Source organism: Erinaceus europaeus, chromosome 2, assembly GCF_950295315.1.
Source record: "Erinaceus europaeus chromosome 2, mEriEur2.1, whole genome shotgun sequence".
NCBI classification, from domain to species: Eukaryota; Metazoa; Chordata; class Mammalia; order Eulipotyphla; family Erinaceidae; genus Erinaceus; species Erinaceus europaeus.
Window position 1 is genome coordinate 108,745,357 of NC_080163.1, and position 19,063 is coordinate 108,764,419.

The 19,063-nt window shown below is 44.5% G+C and overlaps 1 protein-coding gene across 3 annotated transcripts in view; it reads right to left on the bottom strand.

Annotated features, from left to right (window-relative positions):
* The window catches only part of SCARA5 (scavenger receptor class A member 5), a 134,990-nt gene that overhangs the window by 45,746 nt on the left and 70,181 nt on the right, over positions 1-19,063 (bottom strand). For all 3 annotated transcript variants that reach the window (XM_060184889.1, XM_007517253.2, XM_060184888.1), the window contains exon 4: positions 8,299-8,973. In XM_060184889.1, coding sequence (XP_060040872.1) covers positions 8,299-8,973 — 675 coding nt within the window. The remainder of the gene's footprint in view (positions 1-8,298; positions 8,974-19,063) is intronic.

Sequence of the window (19,063 nt, forward strand, 5' to 3'; positions counted from 1 at the left end):
TCCCTCCAATATCCTTCCTAGGTTCAGAGATTTCTCTAACGCAAATTCGTCCCTTAAAACCTAATGTTACCTTCCCTTCTAACCTTACTCTTGCTTCTTTACAAAGTTTTCTAGGAAATTTAAATTGGCTTAGGCAGTATCTCTATCTGCCCACAAGCTGCCTCCAACCACTGTTTGACCTGTTGAAAGGAAACAAACAGCCCTCTTCAAAACGTAAATTAACTCCTGAGGCCTCCTTGGCACTGGAAAGGGTTAACCAGGCCCTCCAGGACATGCACCTTGTTCGATTCTCCCCCTCCTCTCCGGTAAACCTTCTAATCTTCAACTCCACCCCCACAGTAGTAGGGGCACTGTGGCAAGACCATGGGGTTCTCGAATGGCTTCACACGCCAGTAGGAGGAACTCCAAGACTCCTCACTGAGATAGATGCGTTAGCATTCATGGTTCGCCAAGGGAGAAATAGGTCTGTGCAGGTCTTAGGGAAAGAACCGGATTTAATCATTCTGCCCTTTTCTCTCACAGATACAGAGTGGCTTATACGCCATCATTCCCGCTTTGCCATAAGCTTCGTGGGGTTTCCAGGACAAATAGATAACCATTTTCCTTCTAATAAATTGATAGCTTCTTTACCTCTTCTGCCTCTACTAGCACCTAAACTTTTCTCTCGGGATCCCATTCCCTCTGCTCCTACAATCTTTACTGATGGCGGAAAAAGGGGAGCTGCTGCCCTTATATACTACCCAGACAAACAATCTCCTAAACCTCTATTTACTGAGCTTCCTGATAATTCCCCTCAGTACAAAGGACTTTATGCTGTTTTTCTTGCACTAAAAGCTGTACCAGAATCCTTCAACCTTTTTTCTGACAGTGTGTATACTGTTAACTTACTTCCATGGCTTGCTCGTTCGTATGTGAAAATTGATGACAACCCACTTTCCCCTCTCTTGATTCAAATCGCCTCTATGCTCTGTTCTCAAACCCAACCACTGTATATTCAACACCTTCGCTCCCACAGCCCTCTTCCTGGTTCCCTGTCCGAAGGGAATGCCGCAGTTGACCGCCTTGCCTCCACAGGAACTTTCCCAGTCTCTGTCTCTGATCCTGCTAATTTTCACTCTCTAACCCATGTTAATCTTAAAGGCCTTCAAGCTCGATTCCCTGATGTTCCTGTATCACAGTTAAAACATATCCTCGCTACATGCTCTTCTTGTGCAAGTCTCATAAAGACACCTGCTATCCAGACCCTTGGGGTTAATCCCCGAGGTTTAAAAGCTAATGCTATTTGGCAAATTGATGTCACCCACATACCAAACTTTGGCAAACAAAAATATGTGTTTGTCTCAATTGATACCTTTTCTAAATTTATGTGGGCTACAGCTCAGACAGGAGAACGTGCCAAAAAGCTTGTAAGCCATATGCTCTCTTGTTTTGCCGTTATGGGGGTCCCATTATTTTTGAAAACAGACAATGCACCTATGTTTACAAGTAAACAATTTAAAGATTTTTGTTCCCTCTGGAATATTACTCATACCACGGGCATTCCCTACAATCCACAGGGACAAGGCATTGTCGAGAGGGCCCATCAAACTCTGAAGGCTCAACTAAATAAAGATAAAGGAGGAACATATCTCCCAAATATCCAGCTAGCAAAAGCCTTAACTACGTTAAATCTCTTTAATATTTACAATAACTCAGCCTTACCCCCTATTATTCTTCACTGGCAAACACCATCTACCCTCCCATCTATTAAGGTCAAATGGAGAGACCCACTCGATAAAGTTTGGAAAGGGCCTGCCTGACCCATTATTGACCATGGGAAGGGGTTTCGCATGCATTTCCCCTCAAAATTTCTCTAAACCTGTCTGGGTTCCTGCCCGCCATGTCCAGCAATACCCGCAGTATGGCGCTGTTATTCCTGAAGAACAAGAAATAACACAAGAGGACCAGATGCAGGATACATCCCAGGATCCATAATATGGCATGGCAGAACCTACAAAAGTTGGCTCACAGAGCCCTCTCTCCTACCCCTTCCCTGAATGTCTTATGTTATGAATGGCCAGTTGTGTTTTGTGAGTGAGTGTGCTGAATGACCAAAAATTTTTTGTATGACCCATCTGCTCAGAAGTACTCTAAATGTTAAAACCATTGTTACTAACATGCATTAACTCTCTAAGTAACCTGAGTCTGCTTATAGTCCAAAGTCAATTATAGTAAACCTCTAACTTGTTACAAGTTTTATTGTTTTTCACAAGTAAGTGATTACAGCTATCAAGCCTTCATATGAGGAATCATCTGTTCATACGGTAAGGTATTAAACTGTAAGAAGTTCCTCCATATCCAACCTATGTGAATTAGCAACATTCACATATTCTTGTAAACTTAACTGGTGTATCTTGTCTTGCCACCATAGGCCTGCCTTTGTCAGCCAACAATTTAAAGTTGTTTCTCTTTATAACATCACCCATGCCACGGACATCCTTTACTACCCCCAAAGACAAATGGCTGTTCCCCTGGACATCACATTCACTGACTGCTTCCCTTAGACTTGAGATATGCTCCTACCTCTTCATATCAATGGATACATTCCCCCTTCCTTACCTGTATACCCTTAGTTGTGGGACCCTAGCTTGTTTTACTTCTTCTGCTCACAATAGGTCCTATAATTCTTTTTTTTCACATTTTAAATTTATTTATTAATGAGAAAGAGAGAAAGAACCAGACTCACTCTGGTACATGTGCTGCCAGGGATCGAACTCAGGACCTCATGCTTAAGAGTCCAAGGCTTTAGTCACTGCATCACCTCCCGGACCACAGTCCTATAATTCTTAACAAGCTCATGGCCTTTTGCAACAACAGATTGATGCCATAAAGATGCAACCTATACAAAGTCACTATCATAGGCTGGACATGGCAGAATATTGAGTTGCTGTGGAGGACTTGCCCCCCTCCATCAGAACGTCCACCATGTAGAGGGCTGGCTAGCCAATGACGGGTAAGAGGAAACTAGCGCTATCCAGTCAACATAAGACAGGGCATCTGGTACTACTGGGCAAAAATGACCAGGTGTTCCAATGACGGGTAAGACGGAAGGCTGATCCCCAACCTAAGACAGGCACAGTCCACCCTGCCACAAAACAAAGTCCGCCAAACATCAAAACATGATATAAGACAGGGGGACATGTGGGGAGCCACATGTGCCCTCAAGGTTGCTATTGGCATGGCCATAGAGTTTATGTTAAAAGATAGTTCCTGGGAATCGGGTGGTGGCGCAGCGAGTTTAGCAAGAACTGGCTTGAGGATCCCAGTTTGAGCCCCCGGCTCCTCACCTGCAGGGGAATCACTTCACAGGCGGTGAAGCAGGTCTACAGGTATCTTTATCTCCCTCTGTCTTTCCCTCCTCTCTCCATTTCTCTCTGATCTATCCAACAACCACAATATCTGCAATAACAACAATATAATTACAACAAGAACAACTAGGGCAACAAAGGCAAGATACAAGATACAAAAAAAAAAAAAAAAAAAAAGGGATAAGATAGTTCCCGCTTCCCTACACCTTAGAGTCTTTGTTAAAAGATAAGGTCTTTTTCCCCATGAATCACCCAGGACCTTCCAGATAAACGGCTGACTACCATGACAAATAATATAAAATGTAATCATAAATGAATAGAAAAGATACATCCCCCAATACTCAGTTGGTCAAGGCACCAAACCTCTTCTTCTATAAAGCATTCAAATCAGATGCCCTGCTAACCACGAGAAGCAGATTGTTTGTGTTTCTTTACAGGAATCCCGGAAAAACCATCTGAACCCCTGCACACCCTGACGTCACTCACTAGATGGCACGACTACCGTGGCACACCCCCCGAAACCCTAGATGTCACTCAACGCGATCTGAAGAATCTGATTCGCAGACTCCAAGGACAGAACCTTTTTACTGCCTGTCTGCCTTTCCTGCTTTTGCTTTGACCTGTCACGTTTTGGCGGTTCCAGCTCACAATCTACAGAAAAGCAGAATTCCAGAGGCTGACCTTCCTCATGCAGCATTTCATCCCCTGCCATTTCTCCCCCTAGTCGCCTACTTTGGACTGAGACTTCTATCGGACTTGCTGGTATACCCTTTGGACACTTTAGACAATTTTACAGCAGCTTCCTTCCCTTCACGTTGCTGGTTTTTCATAGACTGATCCTGAGTAATTCATAGACTTTACAGACTGTTGCCTTGAGGACTATACAATGCCAAATAGCCCCTCTGTTTGGTGGGTCATGCCTCCCGCCTCCCCCTCATTATGTACCCTTGCCCCTTTCCCCACCCAAACAGGGAATGCTCCTTTACACACCAATCCTTCCCTTCACACCACACTGGCTTTTACTTCTCCCCTTCGTGTCCCTTCCTATTTTGTTATGTCATGTAGGCTTATGCCCAAAAGGTTTCTGCCCCATGATAGTCTTTTATAGACTTTGTACATCTTATGCTATTACTAGGTAGAAAGATAGAAAAGATGTAGAGATATTGTGAAGAGATGGTTGAGCAGGCTGCGCTTAAACCTATGAGATGAGTCTCTCCAGGTAAGTCTCTCTCTCTAAAGAGGGGTTGAGCACAGGAACACGTATAAATCTCACAAGGTTGGCAGCCATTTAAGCCTTCCCTTCTCCACAGAAAGTCCTACATCTTCCCACCTGAGCATGGCATTCCTCTAAAACATTTAAGCCTGCTCCATTCCATTTTTCTTTACTGTGTCCATTTAGATATAAAGGGATAGGAGGAGATGTTGCTGAGGACTTATTCTGATGCAGTCTCCGCCCCCAGGTTTTTCTATGCCCCGCTAAATCCTAGAGTGCCCCCTTTCAACCAATCCTGGCTCCGCCCCCAGGTTTTTCTATGCCCCGCTAAATCCTAGAGTGCCCCCTTTCAACCAATCCTGGCCCTACACGTCACCCCTGGTTGTCGCCCAATAAAAAGCCCCCTCACCCCTCCCTTCTCTCTCTCTGGGCTCTCGGCTCTCCCTCTCTGAGGTCTCGCTCCCTGCTCTCCCCCCGTGGTCGGCCATTGCTGGCTGGCTCCACGTGGTCTGAACCAAACCTCCCCCCCCATCCTATAATAAAGATCTGTGTACCCCTTTGCTCTGGACGTCCGCTCTCTTCTCCGCGGTGCAGCCCGACACCAGACCACCTCAACAACAAGGGTTAGAGGGCTGGTTTTCAGAACAAACCATCCAGTATATGCAGTGCAGGGGATTAAACCTGGGACCTTGAGCATGCAAGTTCTGTGATCAGTCCACTGAGCCACCTCCCCAGTCACACTACTTGACATTTAACTCACACTACCTCATCCTAAGTGGTAGGTGTGTGTGTGTGTGTGTGTGTGTGTGTGTCTGTGTGTACTCTCTTCTCTAACACAACTGCCAGAGATAGGCCTACATCCCTGCACTCCTGTACCATCTGGAGCAGGGTGGATCCTGACCCAAGATGGCTGGTGTCCTTATAAAAAAAAAATACAGAGGAGAATGCTGTGTGGAGATGGAGGCAAAGACTGGAGGGATGTGCACAGAAGCCAAGGAAAATGAAGGATTGCCAGCAACCACCAGGATAAGCAAGAGGCTAAGAAGGATCCTCCCCTGCTCACATTCAGAGGGAGTAGGACCCTGTGGACACCTTGCTGTCAGATCTCCCAGTTCTAGGACTAGGGAAAAAATCATTCCTGTTATTTTTAAAGCTACCCAGTTTGGCGACCCTTTGTTTTGGTAGACCCAGGAAACCTCCCAATCTAGCCACAGTGTCTTGCACAATAAATACTTGATGAATAAATGAGTGCATGAGATCAGAGGGTGTGCATACATACAAAACAAATCAGGCCGCCAAGATCGAGATGTACTGATCCTTTCCTCAAGTTGGCACCATCCTCAGACCCTAACCTAAGTTGACAGCTGTTTAATAAGTCAATGGCCCATGTACAGGGAAAAGGCAATTTGCAGTTTGAAGGCACTAGTTGACACACACAGTGTTGTTTAAGGAGAACTGAATTCTGTGTCTACCTTCCTTTTAAATAGTTCTAAGCAGGAGTGGTCAAGGAATAGGGAGGGTTCCAGGGCCACGCACTTGAGCAACAAAATTACACTTCCTACCCTCCTTGGATTTCTGAGGTGAAAACTTAACTGCTCCATGACAAGAAAACAAATTCTCTGACTCCCAGGCATAAAATCCAACAGTTGTTCCACAAAGATTCATTGAGTCCCAACAATGAATTTTCAGGTGCTGAGGACACAGGAGGAGTGGTAGGAGGGTGGACGTGGGCAGGAGAATGAGTGCCGAGCCTAGGTTAAAGGTCCTGACTGGGTCCAGGTTGTGATTCGTCTGGTAGATTGTATACATTACCATGCACAAGGGCCCAGGTTCAAGTCCCCAGTCCCCACCTGCAGGGGGAAAAGCTTCATGAGCAGTACTGGAGGTGTCTCTTTTTCTCTTTTGTTCTCTATCTCTTCCTTCCCTCTCCATTTCTCCCTGTACTATCAAATAGGAAAAGGAAGAAGGATGATGAAGAAGAAGGAACAGGAAGAAGAAGGATGAGGAGAAAAGTAAAGAAAAGGACAAGGGCAAAAAATGGCCACTGAGAGCAGTGGATTTGCCATGTAGGAACTGAGCTTCAGCAAAACCCTAGTGGCAATTTTGAAAAAAGTCCTCATTATTAGGCCAGCAAAATAGCATGCCTGGCATGACCAGAGAATGTGAGCTCAGATCTACAGGGATGCAGAGGTTACATAGGCTCCTAAGCTGAATATAGGCCCAAGATCAAACCAATGGGGTTTCCAGTCAATAATATTTATACACCTTTCCCATATTTGGGAGTTACTCTCTTCTCTGATCCAGCTTTCTAGCCCCTTTTCAGCCATGACATCATCTCCCCAGACAACAGCTTGGATCCACCTGCATATCAGATGTCAGGCTCAGGCAAAAACTAGTAAAATCATGGGCCTTTTGGAATATAACTAAAATAGGCCTACTAGCTATCTACAAAATGGAGACCCCCAAGCAGGTCTGCAGGTGTCTATCTTTCTCTCCCCCTCTCTGTCTTCCTCTCCTCTCTGTTTCTCTCTGTCCTATCCAATAACAATGACAACAACAACAACAATAATAACCACAACAATGATAAACAGCAAGGGAGACAAAAAAAATGGTGATCCCCCCCCAACTCTTCATCTGAACTATTCCAACCTTTAGGTTCATGATTAGTCAACAATTTGTTTGGTTCTATATGTTAACTCTTTTTTCAGCCACCAGGTTCCAGATGCTAACATGATGCTAACCAGATTCCTCTGGACAGATGACCCACCAATGTGTCCTGGAGTCCTGCTTCCCCAGAGCCTTGCCCCACTAGGGAAAGATAGAGATAGGCTGGGAGTATGGAGCGACCTGCCAATGCCCATGTTCAGTGGGGAAGCAATTACAGAAGCCAGGCCTTCTACCTTCTGCACCCCATAATGACCCTGGGTCCATACTCCCAGAGGGTTAAAGAACAGGAAAGCTATCAGAGGAGGTATGGGCTATGGAGTTCTGGTGGTGGGAACTGTGTGGAGTTGTACCCCTCTTATCCTATGGCTTTTGTCAGTGTTGCCTTTTTATAAATAATTTTTTTTAAAAATTAGCTTGCCTGGATAGTGTACTGCTTTACCATGTATGATACCTAGGTTCAAGACCAGCCCCCACCACATTGAAAGAAGCTTTGGTGCTCTGGTATAGTTCCCTTTATCTCTCTACTCACTTGCTCACTGTTTTTCTTCCTGAAAAAGTTGAGCTGGAGCACTGTGGTTATCACTGAATTGTATCCTTAGGTGGGTAATAGGTGGGTAAATCTTTGACCTGTAAATGCAACTTTATAGAAGTCAGGGACCTGGTCCTTACCAGCTGGGAAGCCTTGAGTGAGCCAGGTATTCCTTTCTGGAGGCTGGATGGATTTCTGATCCCACTCTCAATAAAACCTGTTGTCTGCCAATTGCTCAACTGCTCAACTGCTCATGGACACCCACTTTACAACAACTCAGTACCCCAGAAACTGGACAAAAAAACCACTGTGAGCTGTCAAGTATTGTGCACAAGGAAGGTTCTGTCATGGTGACTTTTTGCTAGAGTAATTTCCAGACCAAAAAAAAAAGAAAAAAAAAAAAAAAAGGAAGAGAGAAAGATAAGTGTGGGAAGTGTGGGGTCCCGATGACAAGTGTCTTTGGTAGGAATGTTGGGAGGAGTGATGCAGAGGAAAGGGCTGTGTGGGCACTGCAGATGGGAGAAGGGGTGGGCAGGTCATACCTTTGGCGAGGGAGAGGTTCCTCAGCGCGATGGAGTGCTCCCAGTCCTTGAGGCGCAGGTCCTCGGTGACCGTATTAAGCAGGGCCAACTCCTGCTTGAGCTGGCGCTCCATACCCAAGTGCACCAGGCGCAGCTTCCGCGCATCCTCGCTAGCGTTGCTCACCAGCACCTGCAGGTCATGCAGCCGGGTGCCCTGCAGCGCCACGTCATAGACCAGACTGTGGTTGAGGCCTCGCAGCGCTCCGCCCATGTCGGCCAGCTCCTCGCCCAGGATGCCCACCCGGCGCGCCAGCCCGTCCAACAGGCTGGCGTGGTGCTGCAACAGCAGCTGGCTGTGGTTGCTCTCCACCTGCAGCTGGTATAGCTCCAGCTGTGCCGCGTCGCCCTGCTGGCTTGTGCGGTCACGCAGCAAGGCCACTGCCTGCTCAGTCTGCGCTGCCTGCGCCTGCAGCCCCCACAGTGCCCCTTCCAGCCGCTGCACCGCACCTGCCAGCGCCAGCAGCGAGTCCGACTGGTTCTGTAGTGCATCCTGCGCCTTCCACACCTGCTCAGTCAAGTCTGCCTGTAGTGGCGCTTGTAGTAGCCGCAGCTGCAAGTCCCGGAAACTCTCATTCAGCCGGTTTACATGGCGAGTCAGTGCCTTTAGGTCGTCTGGGGAACTACGGGGCCTGGACACTGCAGAGGAGGGGAGACATGTGAGAACCGCTGCAGAGAGCCCCAGGACCCTTAAATAGCCCCAGGACCCTTAGACAGGCCCAGCGAGGCATGCAGTATGTGCTCAGTATATCAGAGATGAACAGAAAGTAGAGGTGGCTGAGATACAGGGTCTTAATAAATCCCAGGCTCTGTGCTAAATCCGAGGCTCTCCAGACTAGTCCGCCTATTAGAATCAACCGGCCAGATGTTCACCTGCAGAAAAAGTGAGTCACCTGGACTCTGGAAAAAAAATTAAGAATATTAGGGAGAGAGAGAGAGAGAGAAAGACAGAGAGAGAGAGAGAGAGAGAGAGAGAGAGAGAGAGAGAGAGAGAGAGAGAGAGATGTGTATTAGGGGGGGGATGGACCAAGCATCTTGTTCATGCACTATTCTGCTAGGGGGCTTCCCTGGCCAATTTTTAAAACTACATTGTTAAAGAGAAAAGAAGGAAAGATGGAGATAAAAGGACAGAAAAAGAAAGGGGAAGACACCAAAGCACTTCTGAACCATCCATAGAATTCCCTGGGTATTGTCCATGATGACCCCATGGGGTGCTGAGATCCAGAACCAAAGCCAGTTGTGATCTATCGGGTGAATTACTTCTCAGTGGTAGAGCACAGAACTTGCATGTGTCAGATCTGAAGGTTGACCTCCCAATATTGAATGTGTCAAAGGTGACTATGTTCTGGTCTCTTTCTTTATCCATAAAAATAAAAAAATAAGATGTTCAGCAGAGAAGCAATTATAGGAGCCAGACCATTCACCTTCTGCATCCCACAATGATACTGGGTCCAAGATCCCAGAGGGATAAAGAATAGGGAAGATATCAAGGGAGAAGATTGGATATGGAGCTCTGGGGGTGGGCATTGTGTGAAAATGTACCCCTCTTATCCTGCAGTCTTGTCAATATTTACATTTTATAAATAAAAAAAGAAATGTAGATAACTGTAATAAATGAACTTACAAAAAATAAGTAAATCTTGGTGACTAGAGAAATAGCTCAACTGGTAGAGCACTAGACTTGAGTTTCCTAGGTTTCTGGTTCAGTTCCTGGCACCATATGTACTCTGGCTTCTCTCTGTGTGTCTCATGTGAAACTTTCTGATATATATTAAGCCAAATAAATCTTTTATTTGAAAAGTAAATCTTTAAAAATTTTTATTTATAAAAAGGAAACACTGACAAAAAAACATAGGATAAGAGAGATGCAACTCCACACAATTCCCACCACCAGAACTCCCTATCCCATCCTCTCCCCTGATAGCTTTCCTATTTTTCATCCCTCTGGGAGGATGAATCAAAGGACATTATGGGATGCAGAAGGTGGAAGGTCTGGCTTCTGTAATTGCTTCCTCACTGAACATGGGCGTTGGCAGTTCAATCCATACTCCCAGCCTGTCTCTCTCTTTCCCTAGTGGGGTGGGGATTTGGGGAAGCGGAGCTCCAGGACACATTGGTGGGGTTGTCTGCCCAGGGAAGTCTGGTTGGCATCATGTTAGCATCTTGAACCTGGTGGAAAGAAGAGTTAACATACAAAGCCAAACAAATTGTTGACTAATCATGAACCTAAAGGCTGGAATAGTGCAGATGAAGAGTGGGGGGGGGCTGTCTCTATTTTGTAGATAGTTAGTAGGCCTATTTTAGTTATATTCCAAAGATCCCATCACTATACTAGTTTTTTTTTTTCCCTGATCCTGAAATCTGATATGCCAGTGGATCCAAGTTATTGTCTGGGGAGATAATGTCATGGCTGGAAAAACAGAAAGCTGGGTCAGGGAAGAGAGTAGCTACTAAATATGGGAAAGTGGTATAAATATTGTTGACTGTAAACCCCATCTATTTGATCTGATCTGGAGCCCACATTCTGCTTAGGAGCCTATGTGACCTCTGCATCCCTGTAGATCTGAGCTCACATTCTGTGATCATGAGTAGGAACATTCCAAGAAGCCCCAATTTCAGAACCCTTCTTCCTCAGGTATAGCATAGAGTATGTTTTCCAGCCTCCCTTCTTAGGATGGAACATGCTCTACTGTTGTTGATCAACGTTGAGGGCAAGGTCCTATGGGGGCCCACAAAAAGGGTCTATTGTGTTGTTCCTGATAGAGATGACCAGTAACAATGGAGAGAGGGATTTATTTGAGGTCTAGGCCCATCGTGTCTGTTTGGGAATCTCAGGACTCCCCAAATAGGTCCCCAGCTGATGGGGTGGCCTGATAGCGACTAAAGAGTCATGGTTAAAGTATGCCAGTCTCTTGCCCTTATTCAGCTTTTGCAGTCCTTACTTTGATTGGGGTTAACTTTGGGAATATACTTTTTAAAAAAGATTTTACTTATTTATTAATAAGAAAGGTAGGAGAGAGAGAGAAATAACCAGACATCACTCTGGTACATGTACTGCCAAGGACTGAACTCAGGACTCTCTGCTTAAGAGTCCAATGTTTTATCCACTGTGCCATCTACGGGGCCACTGTAAGTCATACTCTCCAACCTTGTGAGCCACTGCTAGGGTCTCTGGTTATTATCACTATTATTATTTATGAAGGAGAGATGAAAGTGAGGGGTAGACTGAAACACCACTCTGCCACTCTGTTGCTTTCATATGGTGCAGGAGATCAAACCCAGAACCCCATGCATGCAAGATAGGTGCTCTACTATTGAGCAATCTCCCCTACATATGGACTTCAGAACTTTTAAGAGAGGTGCAGACTAGTTTGGGAATCACTCTACTGTTCTAACAATTTATATGGGGCTGGTTCCCTGTAAAAATTGTGATTTTCACATGTTGAAAGTGATCAAATATGCACATTTTTTTCTGTTACTTATCTCCCAGGTTGTTCCCTCAGTTTTAGGAGGGCTGTACTTTAGGAGGGTTAGAACTGTGAAAATTGGTAGTCAAGTAGTAGCACAGTGGGTTAAGCAGATGTGGTGCAAAGCGCAAGGACCGGGGTAAGGATCCTGGTTCAAGGCCCCCAGCTCCCCACCTGCAGGGGAGTCGCTTCACAGGAGGTGTAGCAGGTCTGCAGGTGTCTATCTTTCTCTTCCCCTCTCTGTCTTTCCTTCCTCTCTTCATTTCTCTCTGTCCTATCCAACAACGACATCAATAACAACAATAGTAATAACTACAACAGTAATAATATAACAAGGGCAACAAAAGGGAATAAATAAATAAATATTAAAAAAAATAACTGTGAAAATTGCCCAAGGGAGCTCTCTGATTAAGTCATGGAGTTGGAATTCCAACCCTGAGATTGCTTTCTTCCAGACACCAGTACTTTCAGAACCATCTAAAAGAGCTGGGTCAATGGCAGACTTAGCCAGGCTCTAGTCCACTTTGTTTATTTTTGGCCTCCTGAGCTCAAGGTCATTCCCTCCTGCACATCTCTGGGGCAAGGACCCTCCTGGGTGAGTAGAGGCTGCTTTTAAATTGATGCCTTCTTTTCTCTGCATCTTCCAACCTTTCTGCATCACCTATTTCCTATCCCTTTAAGTGACTTCCACCCTCTACTCTTAGAGAGATTCCTTGTCTTGGTTATGAGAAGCTATTTCACAATATGAAGGGGGAAGGAGGTGCATATTTTTTTGCCTCCAGGGTTATTGCTGGGGCTCAGTGCCTGCACCATGAATCCACTGCTCCTAGTTGCCTTCCCCCCCCCCCTCTTTTGTTGCCCTTGTTGCCTTAGCCTTGTTGTGGTTATCACCATTGTTGTTGATGTCGTTGTTGGATAGGACAGAGAGAAATTGAGAGAAGAGGAGAGACAGAGGGGGACATCTGCAGACTTGCTTCACCACCTGTGAAGCAACTCCCCTGCAGTTGGGGAGCCAGTTTTATTTGTAATAAAACCTAGCATCCAATGCCTTCTGGAAACTTGGAGCTGCACCAACTAAGAAATAGTGTACGTCCCAGTGCTGGGATTTCTAAGGATGCTTGGTGTCTGTCTGTTGTGTCCTGTCTGTAGCTAACTCCTTGTGCTCTGCACAAGAGACAAATGGCCACAGGGGGAGGGTTAGGAGGCACTAAGGGAATTCCACCTCAGGAATCTTGGAATAGAGAGAGCTTGGTTTACACAGGTCTATGCAAACAATAAGAAAATCCAGATAGACCAGCCCCACTGACAGAGCCATAAACTGGGAAACAGGATAGAGGAGAAAGACTTGAGGGTTCAGGGGCCACAGGAGGGCCAGGCACTGATGATTTCAGAAGTGCATGATGTTTATGGTGACCACTCCAGAAACGACGAGTTATTTCACCTTAGATTCAGATGTGCTTTAGGTTAGATGAGACCTTAGAGTCCTGCCTGATTTACCTTTAGCCCCAAAAAGCACGTACATGTGTGCACATGGACACACATATACACCTTAATCGCCAAGCAACCTCACAGTCATGTGATCACTCAGCCCTTCTTACAACTACCTCCCCACCTTCAGTTCAATATAATTGTTGGAACATTCTAGCACTCTGCTCAGACTTGAAAGCCACTTTCCTGTAGTTTCTATCCACAGCACCAGCCCACTGGGAGTCATATAGAACTAGTGAAATGTTGTTCTTCAGAATATCAGTGGTAGTTCTTATTTCCTTGCTAAGTGACAATATTTCTGCATTAAAAGTCTGAGCCTCCATTTATCCTGGATGTCCACTTTGTTGCATCTTACAGTTGGTCTACATCCAGTAAAGACTGGTGCTGGCTCTCAGTGTGGTCTGCCAAGATGTGTACAAAACAAGTCAGATTGAATAATCAATTCCTTCATTCTTGGCATAAAACTTCTAATAGTGTGGCACAAACTGGACCCTGTACAGCTTATTTGGGCTATTTCAGGCTTTAGCAACTGGATTTAAGTCTATGCAGATGGAAATGTTCCCCAATTCATAGAAGAAAAGACTGAGGTCATCAAAGTGGAAGTGATCTTTATAGTTAACTTCACTACTCGACTACTCTGGAAAATTATAGTTTTCAATACAAGTAAAGACCCTGTTGAAATGACTTCATCAGCAACTCGGGTTACACAGGGATTATCTGTTTAAGAAATCATCATAGGCCAGAATTTGATTGTAAAACCAGTGTGTTTGTATCATTTTCAACCTGGATTGGTTGACAAGTCATTAGAAACTAGGAAGTTGGAAAAGAGAACACCTTTTTTTTGTTTGTTCTTGTTGTTTGTTTGTTTGTTTTTATAGCCTGTTTCTGATGCCACAGAGTTCAGACAGATATAGAGACTTATCAGAAATAGTAAGAACACCCTGTGCCTTATAAATTCTGGTTTAGAAATTGGAGTTCTAATCTGCTGAATCAGAACTGCTCTATAGAAGTCACAGGGCTGACTGAAGGTTCCATCTGCCTGGTCCTGCCAGAGAGAGGCAAAGTCTCCAAGGAGGTACCTTCCCTCACTTCCACCAGCCTTCCCTCATCTCAGGGTCCCCCTGCTCAACTTGTGAGGTCCCTAGCCTGGCTTCACAAGTGCCTCCACTCAGAACCCACAGTTTTGGGGCACTTTCCCCTGTCACAGAAACTGGAGTGAGAATCAATTACCTCTTCCCAGAGGCTTTATTTGGGTCTTTGGTATTTCTTCACTACACAGCAAATATTGACATCAACATAGAAATAAAAGGAAGGGGTGGGTTATGGGGATTGGGTGTTGGGAATTGTGTGGAGTTGTACCCCTCCTACCTTATGCTTTTGTTCACTAATCCTTTCTTAAATAAAAAATTTAAAAAAAAAAGAAATAAAAGGAAGGATTCTTCCACAATCCCACAACCTCCCACTAAGCACACTGTTTCCCCCCCCCTTGTTCTGTTCATTCAGTTGCATACCCAATCTTTCAATTTTATTTCAGTTTTTTTAAATCTATGATTATGATTCTTATTATTTCATAAACATTTTCCCATTTTCTCTGACAATTATAATTTTAATGACTGCTAAAAATCTATGAAGGGTGTGCCTTATAATTTACCTACTGTATTACTATTGAATTTTTTTGGGGGGGTTCTTTTTAATTTTTTTATTATCTTTATTTTTTGATTGGATATAGACAGCCAGAAATTGAGAGGAATGGAGAAATAGAGAGGGGGAGATACAGAGAGACACCTGCAGCCCTGCTTCACCACTTGTGAAGCTTTCCCTCTGCAAGTGGGGACCAGGGGTTCGAACCTGGGTCCTTGAACACTGTAACATGTGCACTCAACCAGGTGTGCCACCACCGGGCCCCGCTGTTGAATTTTTTTAATCACAGTAAATAAATGCAGAAAGATCTCTCCTTCTTTTGAAACCACTTCCTAGCAAAAAGTCTCCACAAGTTGGATAGGTACTTTTAAGACTTTTAAAGAAAATTATTAATTTATTTTATGAGAGAAGAGTATAGAAGCCAAAACATAACTCAGTTCCAGCATATCATGGTACCAGGGAACAAACTTTGGTCCTCTGTCTCTTAAAAATTCCTGCCAAATCACTTCTCCAAAAATTATTTCAATATATACACATCACATATTTTTAAATTGTTGTTATTTCCTTTAGACAGTGAGGGAGATGAGAGATACCACAGCACCACTCCCCCATTCACAGAACATCCTGGTGCTGTCCATGGTGCTCTGACACGGTACTGGGACTCAAACCCAGGGCCGCATGCATAGTAAGGTGCGTTCTCCACTGAGTGAACTATCTCCTGATACCACATCAGAATTTTTTTTAAGATGCTAGTATTATAACAGCCATGCTTCTGATTTCACAGGTATAAATCAGCACCTGGTTACTTTTAAAAATTTTATTATTATTAGTGTTGTTATTTCTATATGCCACCAGGGTTATCACTGGGGCTTGGTGTCTGCATAGCAAATCCACTGCTTCTGTGGACATTTTTCATTCTTTTTCTGATAGAGATGGAGAGAAATTGAGATGGAAGGGGAAGATAGGGAGAGAGAGAAAGACAGATACCTGCATCAGTATCCCACTGTTCATGAAGGTTCCTCCCTGCAGGTGAGGACTAGGGGCTTGAACCCAAGTTCTTGTGCATGAAAACACATGTGACCTGCTAGGTGCATCACCATTCCTCCCCTGCTGGGTTATTTTTTAAGCGAGTGTGTTGGCATTTTAGAATTGGTCTTTTCAAGGCAACACATTAACTCAAAGGAATAAATACAAATATATCTGAGGCCCAGGCTAAACAGAACAGGAATTATTTGGAGAAGTAAACTCTCTTTGGGCATGGAATCATGCTGTAGAAAGTGAGAACAGCCTCTCTTTCTCAGAGTCACTTACCCATCCCAGCAATGAGAGGCCTCCTTCTCCTCCTCCCTGTAGTCACAATGTGTTCTTAGCTCACATACCACCCCACCACCTCCTCTCCCATTTAATTATTTCCAGATGTTTGAAGTCCTCAGCAGGAACAATTCTTCCTTGAGTGAGACTCTCTTAATTCATGTTTATGCAAACGGTTCATTGATCTCTCTGCCTGGCCTTTATCTCCCTTTAATGACTTTAATTATTCTTTAACTTTTATTCTTTTGAAAAGAGGGAAATAAATCATAGCATGTTGATGATAACTGGCCTTTCTAGAAGGCTTGCTAGGGGCAAGGAACTGTTGAAAGTGGTTTTCAGATCATTCTATGTAACCCCATAACATCCTTGTAAGATCATTATCATCATGATATTACTATTATTATTATCATCTTCATATATTTTTCTAAAAAAGGAAGTTCTTTTATTTTACCTACCTATATTCTATTTTTTATTTTTTTATTTATAAAAAGGAAACATTGACTAAACCATAGGATAAGAGGGGTACAACTCCACACAGTTCCCACCACCAGAATTCCATATCTCATCTCCTGCCCTGAAAGTTTTCCTATTCTTTAACTCTCTGGGAGTATGGACCCAGGGTCATTATGGGATGCAAAAGGTGGAAGGTCTGGCTTCTGTAATTGCTTCCCCACTGAACATGGGTGTTGACAGGTCACTCCATACTCCCAGCCTGCCTCTCTCTTTCCATAATGGGGCAAGGCTCTTGGGAAGTGGAGCTCCAGGACACATTGGTGGGGTTGTCTGTCCAGAGAATTCTGGTCAGCATCATGCTAGCATCTGGAACCTGGGGGTTGAAAAGAGAGTTAACATACAAAGCCAAACAAATTGTTGACCAATAATGAGCCTAAAGGCTGGAATAGTGCAGATGAAGAGTTGGGGGGTCCTCCATTTTGTAGATAGCCAGTAGGCATATTTTGGTTATATTCCAAAGGACCTGTGGCTATACTAGTTTTTTTGTTTGTTTGTTTTCTTTTTTCCCCTGAGCCTTAAATTTGATATGCCAGTGGCTCCGAGTTATTGTCTGGGGAGATGATATCATGGCTGGAAAAAGGACCAGAAAGCTGGATTAGGGGAGATAGTAGCTCTCTAACATGGGAAAGTAGTATAAATATTGTTGACTGTAAACCCCATCGATTTGATGTGATCTGGGAACCATATTCAGCTTAGAAGCCTATGTGACCTCTGCTTCCCTGTAGATCTGAGCTCACATTCTGTGGTCATGAGTAGGAACATTCCGTGCTGCCCCAATATTGACCCATCTTCCTCAGGTGTAGCATAGAGTATGTTGTCCAGCCTTAACTTCTGAGGATGGGACATTCTCTACCATTGTTGATCCACGTTAAGCGCAAGGTCCTATGGGGGCCCCCAAATGGGTCTATTTTGTTGTTCCTAATAGAGATGACCAGTAACAATGAAGAGAGGGATTATTTGAGGTCTAGGCCCATCATGTCTGTTTGGGAATCTCAGGACTCCCGAATAGGGTCTCAGCTGATATCATATTCATATTTTAAACTGAGGTAGTGAGACTGTGTGACTCATTAGGTCACAACAATCTGAAGTGCATGGAGGAGGATGCTTTGGATACTGGAGTTTGATTCCAGAGTTGTCAGCAAGACAACTTTGTGATAGAGACCCTCAGATTTGGACTAAGCTTTGTAAGATGTGAGCTCTTCATCACATTCCCAGGTGGGAGTCAGCCTGCTTAGAGAAATCATGCAGAGATCCAAATTTAGATTCTCGCTCAGTCTCCACTGCTAAATACAAGTGATCAGGTTGATGTAGAACTTGTGAGAGGACACCATTAATGTAGATATGTATTCTCAGGTTGTGCCTGGGATAGCGAAGCAGCAGGTAGGTTTCTTTTGCGGCCTGCTTGTCTGCAACGCATTGCCCACCCTGCACCTGTGACTCAGTTCCCTGTTCACTGATTATTCTTTAGGTGCCCAGGAAAATGTGACAATCACATGTGGCCTAAGTTTAGGTGCTCCAGATGTGACTGATCACAGGGGCTCTTTCCTGCTGGACCCTGAATGTACCTACAGCACTGGCAGGGTTGAAGATCTCTGCAAAGGGGAAAGGGAAGGAGAAAGGAAACTAAGTCATCTGTCTAGTGGCCTAGACCTGGGTGCTAGTGCTAATAACTTTCTCTTTCTGTCAAAGTCCCCATCCAGGCTTCACAGTGTTTCTAGCACAATCAACCTGGGGAAGTAGGCAGGGTGGATAAGCACAGTCTCACTGCCGGAGAAGGAGAGAGGCTCAGAGGTGTTGGGAGATGGAATAAATCAAGGATGAACCAAGGTCCTCTGTCCTTTCACCCAGTGCTCTCTCCCTGTGACTGGCAGAGTTAGCCACACACTGAACTCCAACATCTATGTGGAAAAGCCGCACAGCAGATGATGTGTTTATAAAAGCTTATTTTATTTTATTTTATTGAGATTTATTTCTTTTTATAAGAAAGAAAGAGAGAGAACAAGACACCACTCAGTTCTGGTGTATGTGGCACCAGGTTTTTTTTTTTTTTTTTTTTTGAACCAGAACACTATTCCATTCTGGCTTATACTGGTGCTGAGAACTGAACTTGGAAGCTCTGATGCCTCAGATGTGAAAGTCTTTTTTGCAGAACCATTACACTATCTCCCCAGTTATTGGGGCTCTGTGTAAGCTTGATAAAGCTTAGGGAGAACTCCCCCCATCCTTGGATGGAGGTCTGAGAAGATACCCTTTTGTTAGTCTCTCTCAACTGAGGTGAGCAAAGGGGAGAAACCATCTCTCAGACTAAG